This window comes from Leucopleurus acutus (assembly GCF_964270905.1).
Source record: "Leucopleurus acutus genome assembly, chromosome: 17".
NCBI lineage: Eukaryota > Metazoa > Chordata > Mammalia > Artiodactyla > Delphinidae > Leucopleurus > Leucopleurus acutus.
The window spans coordinates 59,190,181-59,209,071 of record NC_139159.1 but is presented as its reverse complement, the minus strand read 5'-3'; the positions used below and the strand labels follow the sequence as shown (position 1 = coordinate 59,209,071).

At 36.2% G+C, this 18,891-nt stretch overlaps 1 protein-coding gene across 3 annotated transcripts in view; it reads left to right on the top strand.

Moving 5' to 3' along the window:
• The window catches only part of CSMD3 (CUB and Sushi multiple domains 3), a gene marked incomplete at both ends in the record, with an annotated part of 1,083,475 nt that overhangs the window by 831,692 nt on the left and 232,892 nt on the right, over positions 1-18,891 (top strand). For all 3 annotated transcript variants that reach the window (XM_082858355.1, XM_082858354.1, XM_082858353.1), the window contains one exon: positions 3,996-4,112. In XM_082858355.1, coding sequence (XP_082714481.1) covers positions 3,996-4,112 — 117 coding nt within the window. The remainder of the gene's footprint in view (positions 1-3,995; positions 4,113-18,891) is intronic.

Genomic DNA, 18,891 nt, shown 5'->3' with positions numbered 1-18,891 from the left:
TGAATCACTTTGTCTACATCTGAAACTAACACAACACTGTAAATTCACTATACCTGAATAAAAAATTGTTTCTAAAAAGAATAATGGCATTTTATATTAGGCTAAGTTTGACATTTTAAGTGTTTAAAATAGTTAGGTTTGGGGCTTCCCTGGTGGCGCAGTGGTTGAGAGTCCGCCTGCCGATGCAGGGGACACGGGTTCGTGCCCTGGTCCGGGGGGATCCCACGTGCCGCGGAGCGGCTGGGCCCGTGAGCCATGGCCACTGAGCCTGCGCGTCCGGAGCCTGTGCTCCGCAACGGGAAAGGCCACAACAGTGAGAGGCCCGCGTACCGCAAAAAAAAAAAAAAAAAAAAAAAAAAAAAAAAACTTAGGTTTTATATGTATACATAAAACACAATTCTTTAGTGCTGTGAAATCATAATTACAGCAAACAATATAAATGTTAGAATTATTGTCAAAGCGATAGCACATTTTAGAATTAGCAGTTCGGCATTTCGAAAAGTATGTTCTGAGGAACATTGGTCCTGTGAGCTGAAAGAGAGCCTCCATGATCAAATAAGTTTGTAAGAACAAGTATGACATTCCCCAAACCTTACTAAAGTCCCAGTTAAGTCTCATAGCATAGAACCTTATTTATTTTACCCATGTATTTCCTAAACTTACTTAATCACAGAACCATTTCTTCTCATAATATATGTGTTCTACAAAAATGCTATTAAAATAGAGATTTAAGAGTAGTCATACGTATCACATAAGTTATAATCAAGAACAGGTGAGTTCTTTGCATTACAATGGATATAGGCTGTTTAGAAAAACATAGCCAGTTTGACAAAAGGCCCACAGGTATAGTCAAATGGCAAAAATAAGCATAGAATTAAAAGTTCTGTCTTGCTTTTATCTTCTACTGATTGTTAATAGAGCCAGAAAGATAACGGCTGACCTTTTCTGTACTAGCCAATAAAATGAAATTAAAACAGGAAGAAAGAATACAGAAAGCTTCTAGGAACCAACATTACAAGAATTAGTAAAGCTGGCCTGGCTTAGTCATTATTCCATTTAGATTTTTATAAACATAAAACAGATTACAGTATATCTGTACCTCACAGCATAGTGAATTTTCCCTTATTTACATACTACATAAAATATTGTCAGTCACCACAATATTCAACATAATTGACTATAAATTAGGCCATGCTGTAAGCACTGACCAGAAAAAATGTAAAATTATTGCTACCAGTACAAATAACAAAAACTAACATAATATTAGTTACCATAAAGAGCTGTGATTATACTGCAACCTTGTATATATTCATTAGTGGTTAAAAAACTTCATATTTTTTCATATTTATAAATGAGATTTTTAACAAGAGCTGTCCCAAGAGTCCATTATGCAAAATAAAATATTCAAAACATATTGAGGCTATCAGATGCATAGTAATGTAGAATGGCAGAATGTTCATGACTAAGTCACAAAGCTGAACTTGAGTTAGAACCTCTCATTTCTATTCATTCTTTCAAAATATAAAAATAAGAGCTTTTGTCACGTACATTCAAAGTATTGTCATTTTGGAGCACCTTAAAATCAGAAAGAAAATTAACATAAAACATGCTGCTTATTCTTGAGTGATTCTCTCATCAGTACTATTATCAGTTGAATAAAGTTATCAGTGCTGAAATAAGAATACACCTGACTAATCTCAAACAATAATGAGCGATGAGAGCAGTGCTTCTTTGGTTATTATCGTCATTGTCAATTTGTTGTTCTAGGGAGTTCTAATTTTACTATGTTTAATTCTAACTATTTATTACCATTTTATAGAACATTAAAAGGAAAAAAGGTAGAACATTCATTAGACACCCAACTCAGTACAACTTACTGTTTGCTTAGTATGTGTGTGTTTTAAATATATTGCTGTATCTTTAAACTTTGGCCAGAAATCCATCAAACGTTTTGAACTTTTCGAACTGTCATGACTCTTCTCAAGCCACCTAACACACCATTGCATTCAGCTCTCTTTAAAAGGAAAATCAGGCATTAACTCCAATAAATTCCCAGCATAAAACCTAAACCTATGTATTTTCAGTCTTCTTCAGCTCTTTTTCTCAAGTCACAGAGGACTGTCATTAATGCTTTCTAAACTTAATCACTCCAGTTTAGTTTTTGATCTTTCCCAAGCCTCTAAGTCAGTGCTCCAGATTTTCCCTCTTTAATGACTCTGTCCTCCCTGTTAAACAAAACAACAATAACAAAAACTCATTCAGCTTTGCATTTTCCCCCAACTACTCCCTACATTCTCCTTCTGTTTACGGTTAAGATTCTGATTACTTTTGTATGTCTTTATAAACCACTGATTCTTCATCCAACTACAACCTAGCTACCCCTCTCTACTCTAGTTCAAGGGTTAGCAACTTTTTCTGTACAGAGCCAGATGATATTTTGGGCTTTGCTGACCACATATGTCTCTGTGATGTATTCTGATTTATTTTTTTTGTTTGTTTTAAACTCTTTAAAAATGTGAAGACTTCCTTTGGTACAGACTGGATTTGGTTTGCTGGCTGTAATTTGCAGAAAGCGGCTCTGGTTAAAACTACTGTATCAATAATACCAAAAAGTTCCTTTCTGGTGTTTGAAGGGACTCCTCCCTACACACATTCAAGGCGAATTAAGTGATAAGCTGAAGGAAGGCAGACCATCAGCTGATAAAGCTGATGAGCAGTAACAATGGGCTTCCTGTGCAGTTGCAGGTCTCTCCCAACAACCATGGCCACCCCCTCAACAGATTCACCCTTAAATAGGCTATAGAGGAGACCAGCAAGCTGCTTTACAGGCAGGATGGCTCCCAACCAGAAGTAAAGTTTCTGTCCTGGGCTCACCCATCATTCCATCTCCATGGGGTAAGGGGTGGAGCCAGCAGGCCAGCAAGCCTAGGCAAAACCCCGCCTGGAGGAGACCAGAGGCATAGAGAAGTAGCTCCCTGCTACCTAATACTCTAGACCGCCAGCCCACCTCAGATTCCTTTTTCATTTATTACCACTTTGCAACACGATGGTTTTGAACACTTTCTTTTAATTGAAACTTTCCTCCCCATTGGCTCCCAAGAGACTAAATTCTTTGTAGCCACCCTCTCACTAATTCTACCTTGGCATTCTCTGACCTCCTCTTTGGCCATCTTTTCTCATTCTACATACTTTTCTGGGAGATCTCATTCATTTAAATAATATCAACTATCACCTTTTGCTTTTGATACCTATAACTCCTTTAGTAGCCCAAATCTTTCTCTGTGTTCCAGAACTACAAATCCCAAAGCATCCGCCTATCTTGTGAAAAACAGAACAACTATCTACAAATTTTCCAGAAACATTTGTTTCACCCTCATCTTTTTTAGGAACGTAGCACATTTGGGGCTGAGGTAGCAATAATGTCTCTCTCTATGCACCATCAGCAACTCTTCTGATTTAAATGTAAACCATAAGCAGATAGAGATTGGTGAGAGAATATTTTACTTAGATGAGTAGATGAATGTGTTTGTACAGCCATCCCTGTGCTGTGTATAGAAGTACCTCAGTTGGTGGTAGCATAATCAAGGTTGATTTTGAGTAGAGTTTCAAAGCCTCGTGGTGAGTAAAACAATTTCCCACTGCATGTGTAATTTCTCATCATTATAAAAGAGATGATTATCTTTATACTTTTATCATAAATGAAAGCAGGCCACCATTATTACCTTTAGAGATAGATAGCACCATTGCAACATTATTATATTACTTTGTTTCTGAGAAGAGTAAATCTGAATACTCAAAAAGAAGCTTTCTGTTGCATGTGCACAATTTTTGACTTTTAAAATATTTGACAGTGGGGACATTGTTAAAAGATGGAAATAAATGATATTCCTTAAAATCCAGTAGCCATAATTTTTATAGCATGAAAATAGTCATAGTATGAATTTTTAAATGTTTTTCTAAAAGTAATATTTTTTAAACATTTTTTTTATTTCCAGCACCTTGTGGAAGTCGTTCTACAGGTTCAGAAGGCACTGTTCTATCACCAAACTATCCAAAAAATTACAGTGTGGGACATAATTGTGTTTATTCTATAGCAGTTCCCAAGGAGTTTGGTAAGTAAGATACATCTCATCATATAGAGTATCATTCCAGACATGCTTTATTTTCACTATATGCTATCAAAATGTCAGTTGTTTTTTAATGAAAATATTTACTATTCATAAAGTACTTTACAATTTTTTTTAGATAGTAGCTTTGTAATAATAAAATTTTAAGGTTATTTTACTCATTTTGAATTTATAGTCAAGTGCACAGGTGAACAACAATATAAAAATGAAAACAGGATTGTTTTTAATTTTTAAAAATAAGTACATCCAGTAACCTTGCAAGTGCCTTCATATTGGAATTTCATAAAATGGGAAATTACCAGAGCATAAAGCAAAGTCTGCTCTGCAAAATATGCATAAAATCAAATATAGAACTTTATAATAATGACAATAATATGTACGAAACAATCATATCAGTTTTATACTTTATTAACACATTTCCAGAAAGAAAAGATTTTGGTTTTAGGCACCTAGTTTCTGGGACAGCAAGGAATATAAAAAGACAGCAAAGGACATTTCAGCTCATCTTGTCAACCTGACAATCTGTTCTGCATTGGCACTGAGAAGACAATGTGTCCTTTGCTGCCTTCACATCTCCTTGATCACAAGTCTTAGAAGTCACTTACCTGGCTTCTAAAGGTTTTGGATCTGAAATCCAGCTGGATCTAACCCAGATTTAGCTCTCTTTATGGATGGATAGGCAAAGGAAATTTAGTGAGCAGTAAACTGTTGGAGAGAGGCTGAATGTTTAGACTTCTAGAATTTAGATTTACAGCATGATGTTACATGGTAAAGGATTTGCTGTGAAATGAATGTCTGAGTCAGGATGACAAGTGTTATAGCAGAAGGACCTAGATTTGATCATATCAAGATTGTTGGATCACATATTGACTTAATGTTTCTGCTGATTATAAAATAAGCTGATGCTTCCAGTCCAATTTCTTATAATGAGATATTACCTATATATGCTCTATATACCCTCCTTTTCTCTGTTCTGAAACAAGTCCAAGATCCTCAACTTACTTAAAAGAACATTGTCATCAGAAGGGGAGTACTAAACCTTTTATTTTAACCTTAAAATAGAATTGATGATGTTAGCATTAGCAAGGTGTCTATTTCTTTTCTCCAAACTATTTCTTCTTCTTAGCATGTGATCGGTTAAATCAGAGTTGAGTTCTTTAATTGTGAAGAGAACAACAGTTTAGAAGGAAAAACGTCATCCACTTAATCATGTTTATTTTATTTTATTTTGTTGCCTTTTGTGCCCAAGAGAGTCCTTCCTTTGCTAGAGGGGTTTATAGGCCCCAGCTGCCGAAAATATTACATGGTTGATGACAGAATCCTAGCAATGCTAGTCCAGAAGACTGCATGGCTATCTGAGTCCTCTTTGGAAACCATTAATTTGTTCTTTTATACTTGTTCTTGGGATGTCATGCAATCGAAGGAATGAAAAGGAAGAAAATCAGGCATTTCCTTTTCTGACGCATAAACATTTGGTCACCTGGAGGTATTTTACAGTATCCTATGCATGTATGCATGTATGTTCAAAAAGAGAAGAAAAAAGTACTGATTAAAATAAAATAAAATTAATAGATTCCTAATGAATGTAATCTTTATTTTAGCAGAGTTAATATAAGTTAAGTTTAATTATCTTAATATGAAATAATGCAACTAATAATTGGTGGTTTTTAACACTAATTTTTTTTTAAACAAGTCCTTTTGGATTATCTGTGGGTAAAATCAAATGCACTTTGATTTATTAGTAAGGAAACTAATTTTGTTTTTATAAATGTTGCATCATTCTTTACTTCAAACTACTCATAGAGTCAAACAGACTGAATTCTAGTTTCAGCTTGTCACACCTTAGCTATATATCTTTGGACAAGTTACATAATCTTTTTTGAGACTCAGTTTCTTTATTTGTAAAGCAGGGATCATTATGTCTATGGAGCAGAGCTGTTGTTAGTAGTAAACGAGAAAAATATATATATGTATATATGATATCTTACATAGTTCATACTATTGGGTTTAAGAATGCTAGCTTTGGAGTCAGATTTCTGGATTCAGAGCACAACTCAATTTACTCTTTTTCATTGGAGTAATTACATCATCTGCCTGAGTCTTACTTTTCTTATCTCTGAAATAGAAGTGGTAAATGTCTATTTCTTAGGGTTATTTTATAATTAAATAAAAAATATGCAAGTGATTGGTATAATAACATAGTACACGATACACACGTATGTGTGATACGTGTACACACGTGTACGTACATCATACACACACGAGTGCACATACAGACACACTTTTTTTTTTTTTTGCGGTACGCGGGCCTCTCACTGTTGTGGCCTCTCCCGTTGCGGAGCACAGGCTCCTGACACACAGGCTGAGCGGCCATGGCTCACGGGCCCAGCCGCTCCGCAGCATGTGGGATCTTCCCAGACCGGGGCACGAACCCTCATCCCCTGCATCGGCAGGCGGACTGTCAACCACTGCGCCACCACGGAAGCCCAGACACACTTTTTTTATGTTCACATTCATAGGCACTCCCATCGCCCCCAAAAGATGAAGTAAAATGACCTGGATTACTGGATTGCCCTAGGGTCTTAAGAGTAGCCTGGCTAAAAATAAAACATTTCTATTATGTAATTAAAGCATGAAAACAAATACTTTGTGCTTTATATCTCCAGTGACTATCCAACCACCTATTGATCACTTAAAATTTTCTGGGAGCAGAGTAGAGGAATTAAAAACTACTGATCATCATAGATTTCTTCCTGTCCCTACCTTTACCTCTTTAATGTGAGATAATCAAGCAACAGTTACTGGATCTCTGCAGATCAAATTTCTATTTTGCTTCTTCTTCCTCTCATTCTCTCTTTGCCATAATTTCTCTCTGTTGCCACTTTGAGTTCTGTTTTATGACTTTTTGGTATCACTTCATAGCATATCATACTTCTCACTTTTTCCCTTTTCTTGTCATTTATCCCAAATTATAATCATTTCTTCTTCCATATCTTTTATATGCTGACACTCTTAGAATTTAATTCTTAAAATCATTTAGCATAAGATCTGTCAATACACTCAGTTCATATATTGGGATTGCAGTTTTTTACAAGGGTTAAGGTTCTAAAGTCATTATGTAAGGAGAAAATCACATAGAATCAACATTACCCATGAAATACCTTAAATCAACCATAGAAGATCATCTACATGGTTTTTTGTAAGCCATATTATTTCAATAATTCTAACAGGACATTTTTCCTCCAGTGTTAGAAAGATAACACTGTAATTTGCAGTGTGAGCTAGTGAGCTAGTTTGGTTTCTTACAGGTCACTTAATACAAAATTACTTTCATTTATTTATTTTTGCCCAGCGTAGATTTGAATTCATATCAATTAAATGTGCACATAACGTGACTCTACTAGTTGATTTAATGAATACTATTTTGTCGGTGAATTCCTATCTTTCAGTTTTTCTAGATAAGAGAACCATCAATTCATAACGCTTTCATCAGCATCATTGGATTTCATTTCAACTTCAGATATTAGGGTTACTTTGGTAATACTCATTCTGAAGGATTCAAGTTGTTTTAAATACTTAGAAAAATAACAGTTATGGATCAGTTATTGATATTTTGCTGTCTTTCTTCTAACAGTTAAACTATTTCACTTGGATTTTTTTGGTTTAAAAATACCCCACTTGGGACTTCCCTGGCAGTCCAGTGGTTAAGACTTCGCATTTCCACTGCAGGGGGCACGGGTTTGATCCCTGGTTGGGGAACTAAGATCCCACGTGCCACACGGTGTGGCCAAAAACAAAAAATGCCCTACTTTATCTATTAATAAAATAAGTTTTAATTTTCCTTCATCTTTCAATTTTAAATTACAAGTTGTTTCCCCTGATGGTTTGGTTACTAAATTTCTGCATACATTAATTTTAAGTGCCAAAAACATGGCAGACAATTTTATTATTTTGAACTTGGTATAGGTAAGATGCTTTAGAATATAAGAAAACTGTTGACATTGTTAGATGGAAAATATTTTTATTAATATTGTGTATTTATACCTATAGTGTAGGGGCCAAAATCATATTGCAGGGAGGGGTGGTTAGTAAAATTGGGAAAAATGTTGTGAACTTCTATTTCAATAATCTTGGCTGAGATAAAACAGAAAGTTAGGGTGATAGCTAAAGTAGCATACTAGTCAGAGGCTAATGTTTGTTTTTGACTGTTTTCTCTTGGGGTAGAAGATAATGGAGTTTTTAATTTAAAGCTCAAGAGAACAATAGTAGTGGGGGAGCAAAATTGAAGATTTTAGATGGACCAATTGGTAAAGCAAGATCCTTGAAGCAGTGTAAGGAGATGGGATTTTAAAAACCTGGAGGTCCTCTTTAAACTATAATTCAGGAGAAATGATTCCTAATTAGTATCGTACCTGAATTAGTTTCACATGGAATATTGCCTTGTGAAATTATCATCACTTTCTGATCTCCCTCCCCTTTTCCCCTTCTATCACCTGCTCTTTACATTACGGGGGAGTCTGTAAAAGAAATATATTAGTGTCCTAGGGCTGCCATAACAAAGTACCACAAATTTAGTGGCTTAAAACAACAGAGATTTTTTCTCTCACAGCTCTGGAAGCTAGGCCCCTGAAATCAAGGTATCAGTAGCATGACACTCCCTCTGCAGACCCTAGGGAAGAGTCCTTCCTTGCTTAAGTAAGTCCTTCCTTACTGTGTAGAATGTAAACTAACATTCCGATTTCTTGGAGAATTCCAGCATGTTAAGCACCTTGAGGAAATCCAAGGATAGTCTGTGGTGACTTAACTTTGTGTTTAGCCTTCCAGATAGTCTCACCTCCTAAAAGACCCATTATGAATGCATATTTGTTAAGATACAAAACTTACTCTTTCCCAAGATTAGCTTTCACAGTGGGATCTTGGAAGTGTGCATGAAAACCACTCCAGGTTTTCCTTCTTAGATTTCCCAGTTAAGATGCCCTCTCTCACGTCTTTTGTTCTTGGTGTAGACTCTTGGTTGGATAGGTTTCAAAGTCACGAATCCCTAAATCACAGAGTTATTGTCAGTCTAGTCTACTCTGTACAAGGGACATAGAGTTACTAAAACCTTTTGTGTATTGCTGTGGGAGAGGATTTTTGTTTTGTTTTATCTTTAAATTAGCTGTCATCATCTTAAACTTTTCTCCTAATTCCACATATTTTATATTTGTTATTTGCAACCATTTTCTATCCTATCTCCCACTGTAGTATTTTTCCTCCAGTCAATCTAGAAACATCTTTCCCTGTGACATTGCCTACAATATAGGGTTATAGCTGTTTTTTTTAAATTAATTTCAAACTTTATTGTAATATTATATTAAAACTGATCATGATCTGTTAACAACCATCTCATTAATTCTTATTATAGTCATTAAATTTAGTACTTCCTTTCCATCTTATAGACTTAAGAAATCACTTAATGATTGTAAAATGCAATTTATTTTTACAATATATCTTTCACATTTCTGTGTGAAACTGTTATTCTCTGAAAAGTAGTCTTTAAAAATTTAGGTCGCCTTAGTATTTAGAAGGAAAAAGCAAAATGGATTGAAACTAAGATGCACACACACTATATATAAATGTATATATGTGTGTATATATATGTATATATGGACTTTTTAAGGTGCACCAATATAGTTATGACCTGCATATGGAAGGTTAACTGACTAGTCTCATCTTTTATGTTAAAACTGATAGCCGTTCTTTTGCTCTGTGTATATTCTCCTTTAAAACTCAGGCATATATTTGACCATTTGCCTTTTTTTAAACTTTTATTGGCATATAGTTGATTTACAATGTTGTGATAGTTTCAGGTGTACAGCAAAGTGATTCAGTTATACATATATATATTCATTCTTTTTCAGATTCTTTTCCCATATAGGTTATTACAGAATATTGTGTAGCATTCCCTGTGATATACAGTAGGTCCTTGTTGGCTATCTATTTTATGTGAGTAGTGTGTATATGTTAATCCCAAGCTCCTAATTTTTCTCTCCCCCACGTTTCCCCTTTGGTAACCATAACTTTGTTTTCAAAATCTGTGAGTCTGTTTCTGTTTTGTAAATAAATTCATTTATATCATTTTTAAAATTAGATGCCACATATGAGTGATATCATATGATATTTGTCTTTCTCTGTTTGACTTACTTCACTTAGAATGATAATCTCTAGGTCCATCCATGTTGCTGCAAATGGCATTATTTCATTCTTTTTTCATTGCTGAGTAATATTCTGTTGTATATATGTACCAAATCTTTATCCATTCCTCCGTCGATGGACATTTAGGTTGGTTCCGTGTCCTGGCTATTGTAAATAGTGCTGCAATGAACATTAGGGAGCATGTATCTTTTTGTATTATGGTTTTCTCCATATATATGCACAGGAGTGGGATTGCTGGATCATATGGTAGCTCTATTTTTAGATTTTTAAGGAACCTCCATACTGTTCTCCATAGTGGCTGTACCAATTTACTTTCCCACCAACAGTGTAGAAGGGCTCCCTTTTCCCCACACCTTCTCCAGCATTTATTGTTTGCAGATTTTTTTGATGATGGCCATTCTGACCAGTATGAGGTGATACCTCATTGTAGTTCTGATTTGCATTTCTCTAATAATTAGTGATGTTGAGCATCTTTTCATGTGCTTTTTGGCCATCTGTGTGTCTTTTTTTGGAGAAATGTCCTTTTAGATGTTATGCCCATTTTTTTATTGGGTTGTTCGTTTTCTTGACATAGACCTGCATGATCTGTTTGTATATTTTGGAGATTAATCCCTTGTTGTTGACCATTTGCCTTCTGATCTTATATTTAGGTGTTTTCAAATGACCTATTTTATTCAACATTGTTTACGTAGTTTATGTTTTTATTACCTGTCTTTATACTTAATTCAGTAATTTATTGTCATTAATTTTCCCCATATTTTAGTGACAAATTGTTTTGAGATTCTTTTTATATTCTCATTAAGTCACTAAATCATTTTATTGGCATTCTGTTTTTTCCTGGTGTGAAGTTTTCAGTATTGAATGAACTCTTACAGTCATTCAAGACTATTTATATTTTATATTTAAAGTGTATGACACTTTATTTTTTAACAGTGCAATTGCATCAAATTCAATGATTAGTCTTTTCTAAATATTGAATTTACTTATCTAACAATGACAAATAATGTTCACAAAATGTGTGTTTATTCGATATTTATATTTGCTCTTTATCATCACTTGTTAGATACAGAGCAATTGAAAAGAAAAGGGAGCTCTTTTACTCTTAAAATTGATGATTGTGTTAATGTCAATATGCAGAAGTGACTCTGTTAATTGTGTGCCTGTAAGAAAGGAAACTCTTATTTTTTTGAGCCTAACATTTTAGGGTAAGGAAAATGTAATTATCATATATATTTATAATCATATTATTTAATTATTTGGTTACTATTTCTATAATTAGATTTGAAGCCATGTTTGGTGACAGATAGAACAGGATCCCCCATTCAGATTTGGTTCAGATGTCAAGACTCATGATACCACACAAGACCAAGAGGGTACAAAAGGATGTATTACTCATATAATGAGGCTTTCTGAGAAGAGCAGGGAAGTAACCAAGACTGGATCCAAGCAGATCCAAAATTGCTTAAGGGAGCAAAGAACACTGACTGGCTTTGGGTTTTATAGGGGTGGTGTTGGAGTGAAAGCCCCCACATGATGGTCAGGGCTTGTGAGGTTTGAACTTCTCAAAGGTTGTAAAGGAGAATGCACACAGGCTTTCTTGTCAGCTTGCCCCAGATATCAGGAAAAAGGGAAACTGGGGGATGGAGGAGAGCTTGAAACTTGTTAGCAGTTAAAGATCAAAGATGATCACCTTCATCACAATTCACTGTTAGTGTCTGACTGAGTGAAATGTGCCACATTTGAACTTGTTTAAAGCCACAATGACACTGTGTGAGACCTGCATCCATTTACTAAAGGAGATGAAAATTCATTGACTACCTTGTTCCAGAGCTCAGCAATATGGTGAGAAGTGAAATGAGTGCCTTGATCACTATCAATAACGATTAGAACTCTGTAAATAACATGGACTGTCTTGGTGAGGCCTTGTATTGTGGCTTTATTTTTTAATTTTTTTAAAACTCTTTATAGGAGTATAATTGCTTTACAATGGTGTGTTAGTTTCTGCATTATGACAAAATGAATCACCTATACATATATCCCCATATCTCCTCAGTCTTGCATCTCCCTCCCACCCTCTATATCGCACTCCACTAGGTGGTTAAAAAGCACCGAGCTGATCTCCCTGTGCTATGTGTCTGCTTCCCACTAGCTATTGGTTTTACATTTGGTAGTGTATATATGTCCATGCCACTCTCTCACTTGGTCCCAGCTTACCCTTCCCCCTTCCTGTGTCCTCAAGTCCATTCTCTAGTAGGTCTACGTGTTTATTCCCTTCTTGCCCCTAGGTTCTTAATGACCTTTTTTTTTTAGATTCCATATATATGCGTTAGCATACAGTATTTGTTTTTCTCTTTCTGACTTACTTCACTCTGTATGAAAGACTCTAGGTCCATCCACCTCACTACAAATAACTCAATTTCATTTCTTTTTATGGCTGAGTAATATTCCATTGTATATATGTGCCACATCTTCTTTATCCATTCAACTGTCGATGGACACTTAGGTTGCTTCCATGTTCTGACTATTGTAAATAGTGCTGCAATGAACATTGTGGTACATGACCCTTTTTGAATTATGGTTTTCTCAGGGTATATGCCCAGTAGTGGGATTGCTGGGTCATATGGTAGTTCTATTTTTAGTTTTTTAAGGAACCTCCATACTGTTCTCCATAGTGGCTGTATCAATTTACATTCCCACCAACAGTGCAAGAGGGTTCCCTTCTTTCCACACCCTCTCCAGCATTTATTGTTTGTAGATTTTTTGATGTTGGCCATTCTGAACAGTGTGAGGTGATATCTCATTGTAGTTTTGAGTTGCATTTCTCTAATGATTAATGATGTTGAGCATTCTTTCATGTGTTTGTTGGCAATCTGTATATCTTCTTTGGAGAAATGTCTATTTAGGTCTTCTGCCCGTTTTTGAATTGGGTTGTTTATTTTTTTGATATTGAGCTGCATGAGTTGCCTGTATGTTTTGGAGATTAATCCTTTGTCAGTTGCTTCATTTGCAAATATTTTCTCCCATTCTGAGGGTTCTCTTTTCGTCTTGTTTATTGTTTCCTTTGCTGTGCAAAAGCTTTTAAGTTTCATTAGATCCCATGTGTTTATTTTTGTTATTATTTCCATTTCTCTAGGAGGTGGGTCAAAAAGGATCATGCTGTGATTTATGTCATAGAGTGTTCTGCCTATGTTTTACTCTAAGAGTTTGATAGTATCTGGCCTTACATTAGGTCCTTAATCCATTTTGAGTTTATTTTTCTGTATTCTTTTACAAGTAGCTGTCCAGTTTTCCCAGCACCACTTATTGAAGATGCTGTCTTTTCTCCATTGTATATTCTTGCCTCCTTTATCAAAAATAAGGTGACAATATGTGCATGGGTTTATATCTGGGCTTTCTATCCTGTTCCATTGATCTATCTTTCTGTTTTTGTGCCAGTGCCATACTGTCTTGATTATTGTAGCTTGTGGTGTAGTCTGAAGTCAGGGAGCCTGATTCCTCCAGCTCCATTTTTCCTTCTCAAGATTGCTTTGACTATTCGGGGTCTTTTGTGTTTCCATACAAATTGTGAAAATTTTTGTTCTAGCTCTGTGAAAAATGGCACTGGTAGTTTGGTAGGGATTGCATTGAATCTGTACACTGCTTTGGGTAGTATAGTCATTTTCACAATGTTGATTCTTCCACTCCAAGAACATGGTATATCTCTCCAGCTGTTTGTATCATCTTTAATCTTTCACCAGTGTCTTACATTTTTCTGCATACAGGTCTTTTGCCTCCTTAGGTAGGTTTATTACTAGGTATCTTACTCTTTTTGTTGCAATGGTAAATTAGAGTGTTTCCTTAATTTCTCTTTCAGATTTTTCATCATTAGTGTATAGGAATGCAAGAGATTTCTGTGCATTAATTTTGTTTCCTGCTACTTTACCAAATTCATTGATTCACTCTAAGAGTTTATCTTTAGCATCTTTAGGATTCTCTATGTATAGTTTCATGTCATCTGCAAATAGTCACAGCTTTCCTTCTTCTTTTCCAATTTGGATTCCTTTTATTTCTTTTTCTTCTCTGATTGCTGTGGCTAAACCTTCCAAAACTATGTTGAATAATAGTGGTGAGAGTGGACAACGTTGTCTTGTTCCTGATCTTAGAGGAAATGGTTTCAGTTTTTCACCATTGAGAATGATGTTGGCTGTGGGTTTGTCATATATGGCCTTTATTATGTTGAGGTAAGTTCCCTCTATGCCTACTTTCTGGAGGGTTTTTATCATAAATGGGTGTTGAATTTTGTCAAAAGCTTTTTCTGCCTCTATTGAGATGATCGTATGGTTTTTCTCCTTCAATTTGTTAATACGGTTTATCACATTGATTGATTTGTGTATATTGAAGAATCCTTGCATTCCTGGGATAAACCCTACTTGATCATGGTGTATGATCCTTTTAATGTGCTGTTGGATTCTGTTTGCTAGTATTTTGTTGAGGATTTTTGCATCTATGTTCATCATTGATATTTCCCTGTAGTTTTCTTTCTTTGTGACATCTTTGTCTGGTTTTGGTCTCAGGTTGATGGTGGCCTCATAGAATGAGTTTAGGAGTGTTCCTTCCTCTGCAATTTTTTGAAAGAGTTTGAGAAGGATAGGTGTTAGCGCTTCTCTAAATGTTTGATAGAATTCGCCTGTGAAGCCATCTGGTCCTGGGCTTTTGTTAGTTGGAAAATTTTTAATCACAGTCTCAATTTCAGTGCTTGTGATTTGTCTGTTTATATTTTCTATTTCTTCCTGGTTCAGTCTCAGAACATTGTGCTTTTCTAAGAATTTGTCCATTTCTTCCAGGTTGTCCATTTATTGGCATATAATTACTTGTAGTAGTCTCTCATAATCCTTTGTATTTCTGCAGTGTCAATTGTTACTTCTCCTTTTCATTTCTAATTCTACTGATTTGAGTGTTCTCCTTTTCTTCTTGATGAGTCTGGCTAATGGTTTATCAATTTTGTTTATCGTCTCAAAGAACCAGCTTTTACTTTTATTGATCTTTCCTATTGTTTCCTTCATTTCTTTTTCATTTATTTCTGATCTGGTCTTTATGATTTCTTTCCTTCTGCTAACTTTGTGGGGGTTTTGTTATTCTTTCCTTAATTGCTTTTTGTGTAAGTTTAGGTTGTTTGAGATGTTTCTTGAGGTAGTATTATATTGCTATAAACTTCCCTCTTAGAACTGCTTGTGCTGCATCCCAAGGGTTTTGGGTTGTCGTGTTTTCATTGTCATTTGTTTCTAGGTATTTTTTGATTTCCTCTTTGATTTCTTCACTGATCTCTTGGTAATTTGGTAGTGTATTGTTTGGCCTCCATGTGTTTGTATTTTTTACAGATTTTTTCCCATAATTGATATCTAGTCTCATAGTGTTGTGGTCAAAAAAGGTACTTGATACAATTTCAATTTTCTTAAATTTACCAAGGCTTGATTTGTGACCCAAGATATAATCTATCCTGAAGAATGTTCCATGAGCACTTGACAAGAAAGTGTATATTGTTTTTGGATGGAATGTCCTGTAAATATCAATTAAGTCCATCTTGTTTAATGTATCATTTTAAGCTTGTGTTTCCTTATTTATTTTCATTTTGGATGATCTGTCCATTGATGAAAGTGGGGTGTTACAGTCCCCTACTGTGATTGTGTTACTGTCGATTTCCCCTTTTATGGCTGTTAGCATTAGCCTTATGTATTGAGGTGCTCCTATGTTGGGTGCATATATATTTATAATTGTTATATCTTCTTCTTTGGATTGATCCCTTGATTATTATGTAGTGTCCTTCTTTGTCTCTTGTAGTAGTCTTTATTTTAAAGTCTATTTTGTGTGATATGAGAATTGCTACTGCAGCTTTCTTTTGATTTCCATTTGCCTGGAATATCTTTTTCCAACCCCTCACTTTCAGTCTGTATGTGTCCCTAGGTCTGAAGTGGGTCTCTTGCAGACAGTATATGTTTGGGTCTTATTTTTCTATCTATTCAGCTGCTCTGTGTCTTTTGGTGGGAACATTTAATCCATTTACATTTAAGGTAGTTATCAATATATATGTTCCTATTACCATTTACTAAATTGTTTTGGGTTTGTTATTGTAGTTGTTTTCTTCTCTTCTCTTTGCTGCCTAGAGAAGTTCCTTTATCATTTGTTGTAAAGCTGATTTGGTGATGCTGAATTCTCTTAAGTTTTGCTTGTCTATAAAGCTTTTAATTTCTCCGTCAAATCTGAATGAGATCCTTGCTGGGTAGTGTAATCTTGGTTTTAGGTTTTTCCCTTTCATAACTTTAAAACTGTCCTGCTACTCCTTTCTGGCTTGCCGAGTTTATGTTGAAAGATCAGCTGTTAACCTTATGGGGATTCCCTTGTATGTTTTTTTGTTGTTTTTCCCTTGCTTGTTTTAATATTTTTTATTTATATTTAATTTTTGATAGTTTGATTAATATGTGTCTTGGCATGTTTCTCCTTGGATTTATCCTGTATGGGACTGTCTGTGCTTCCTGGACTTAATTGACTATTTCCTTTCCCATATTAGGGAAGTTTTCAACTATAATCTCTTCAAATATTTTCTCAGTCCCTTTCTTTTTCTCTTCTTCTTCTGGGACCCCTATAACTCAAATATTGGTGCATTTAATGTTGTCCCAGAGGTCTGAGACTGTCCTCAATTCTTTTCATTCTTTTTTTCTTTATTCTGCTCTGCAGTAGTTATTTCCACTATTTTATCTTCCAGGTCACTTATCCACTCTTCTGCCTTAGTTATTCTGCTATTGATTCCTTCTAGAGATTTTTAAATTTCATTTATTGTGTTCATCATTGTTTGTTTGCTCTTTAGTTCTTCTGGGTCCTTGTTAAATGTTTCTTTTATTTTCTCCATTCTGTTTCCAAGATTTTGGATCACCTTCACTATCATTACTCTGAATTCTTTTTTGGGTAGACTGCCTATTTCTTCTTCATTTGTTTGGTCTGGTGGGTTTTTACCTTGCTGCTTCATCTGCTGTGTGTTTCTCTGTTTTCTCATTTTGCTTAACTTACTGTTTTGGGGGTCTGCTTTTTGCCAGTTGCAGGTTTGTAGTTCCTGTTGTTTTTGGTGTCTGCACCCAGTAGCTAAGATTGGTTCAGTGGGTTGTGTAGGCTTCCTGGTGGAGGAGACTGGTGCCTGTGTTCTGGTGGATGAGGCTGGATCTTGTCTTTTTAATGGGCAGGACTGCTTCCAATGATGTGTTTTGAGGTGTCTGTGACCTTATTGTGATTATAGGTAGCCTCTCTTCTGATGGGTGGCATTGTGTTCCTGTCTTGCTAGTTGTTTGGCATGGGGTGTCCTGCACTGTAGCTTGCTGGTTGTTAAGTGGAGCTCAGTCTTAGCATTGGGATGGAGATCTCTGGGAGAGCCTTCACCGTTTCATATTACGTGGAGCCAGTCAGTCTCTGGTGATCCAATGTCCTGAACTTGGCTCTCCCAGCTCAGAGGCACAGGCCTGATACCTGGCTGGAGCACCAAGACCCTGTCAGCCATATGGCTCAGAAGAAAAGGGAGAAAAAGAGAAAGAGAGAGAGAGAGAGAGAGAGAGAGAGAGAGAGGGAGGGAGGCAGGGAGGCAGGGAGGCAGGGAGGCAGGATGAAAAAATAAATAAAATAGAATAATGTTATTAAAATAAAAAATTAAAATATTAAACATTTAAAAAAATAAAAAGTAAGGAAAACCAAAAAAGAAAGAAGGGAGTGACCAAATCAATAAACAAATCTACCAATGATAATAAAATCTAAATATTAAACTAAGATAAACATAAAACCAGAAACAAATCAGATGCAGAAAGCAAACCCCAATTCTGTGGTTGCTCCCAAAGTACACTGCCTCAATTTCGGGGTGATTCGTTGTCTATTCATTTATTCCACAGATGCAGGATACTTCAAGTTGATTGTGGAGATTTAATCCACTGCTCCTGAGGCTGCTGGGAGAAATTTCCCTTTCTCTTATTTGTTCACACAGCTCCTGGGGTTCAGCTTTGGATTTGGCCCTGCCTCTGTGTGTAGGGCATCTGTTCTTCATTCAGACAGGATGGGCTTAAAGTAGCCACTGATTAGGGGGCTCTGGCTCACTCTGGCTGGGGGGAGGATAGGGTACGGAATATGGGACGAGTCTGCAGGGTCAGAGGCCAAAGTGACATTGCAACAGTCTGAGGTGCGCCGTGTGTTCTCCTGGGGAAGTTGTCCCTGGAGCACAGGACCCTGGCAGTGGCAGGCTGCACAGGCTTCCAAGAGGGGAGGTGTGGATAGTGACCTGTGCTTGCACCCAGGCTTCTTGGTGGCTGCAGCAGCAGCCTTAGCGTTTCATGCCCATCTCTGGTGTCCCCACTGATAGCCACGGCTCGCGCCCGTATCTGGAGCTCGATTAGTTGGTGCTCTGAATACCCTCTCCTTGCACACCCCGAAACAATGGTCTATTGCCTCTTAGGCAGTTCCAGACTTTTTCCCGGACTCCCTCCCAGCTAGCTATGGCCCACTAGCCCCCTTCAGGCTGTGTTCACGCAGCCAACCCCAGTCCTCTCCCTGGGATCTGACC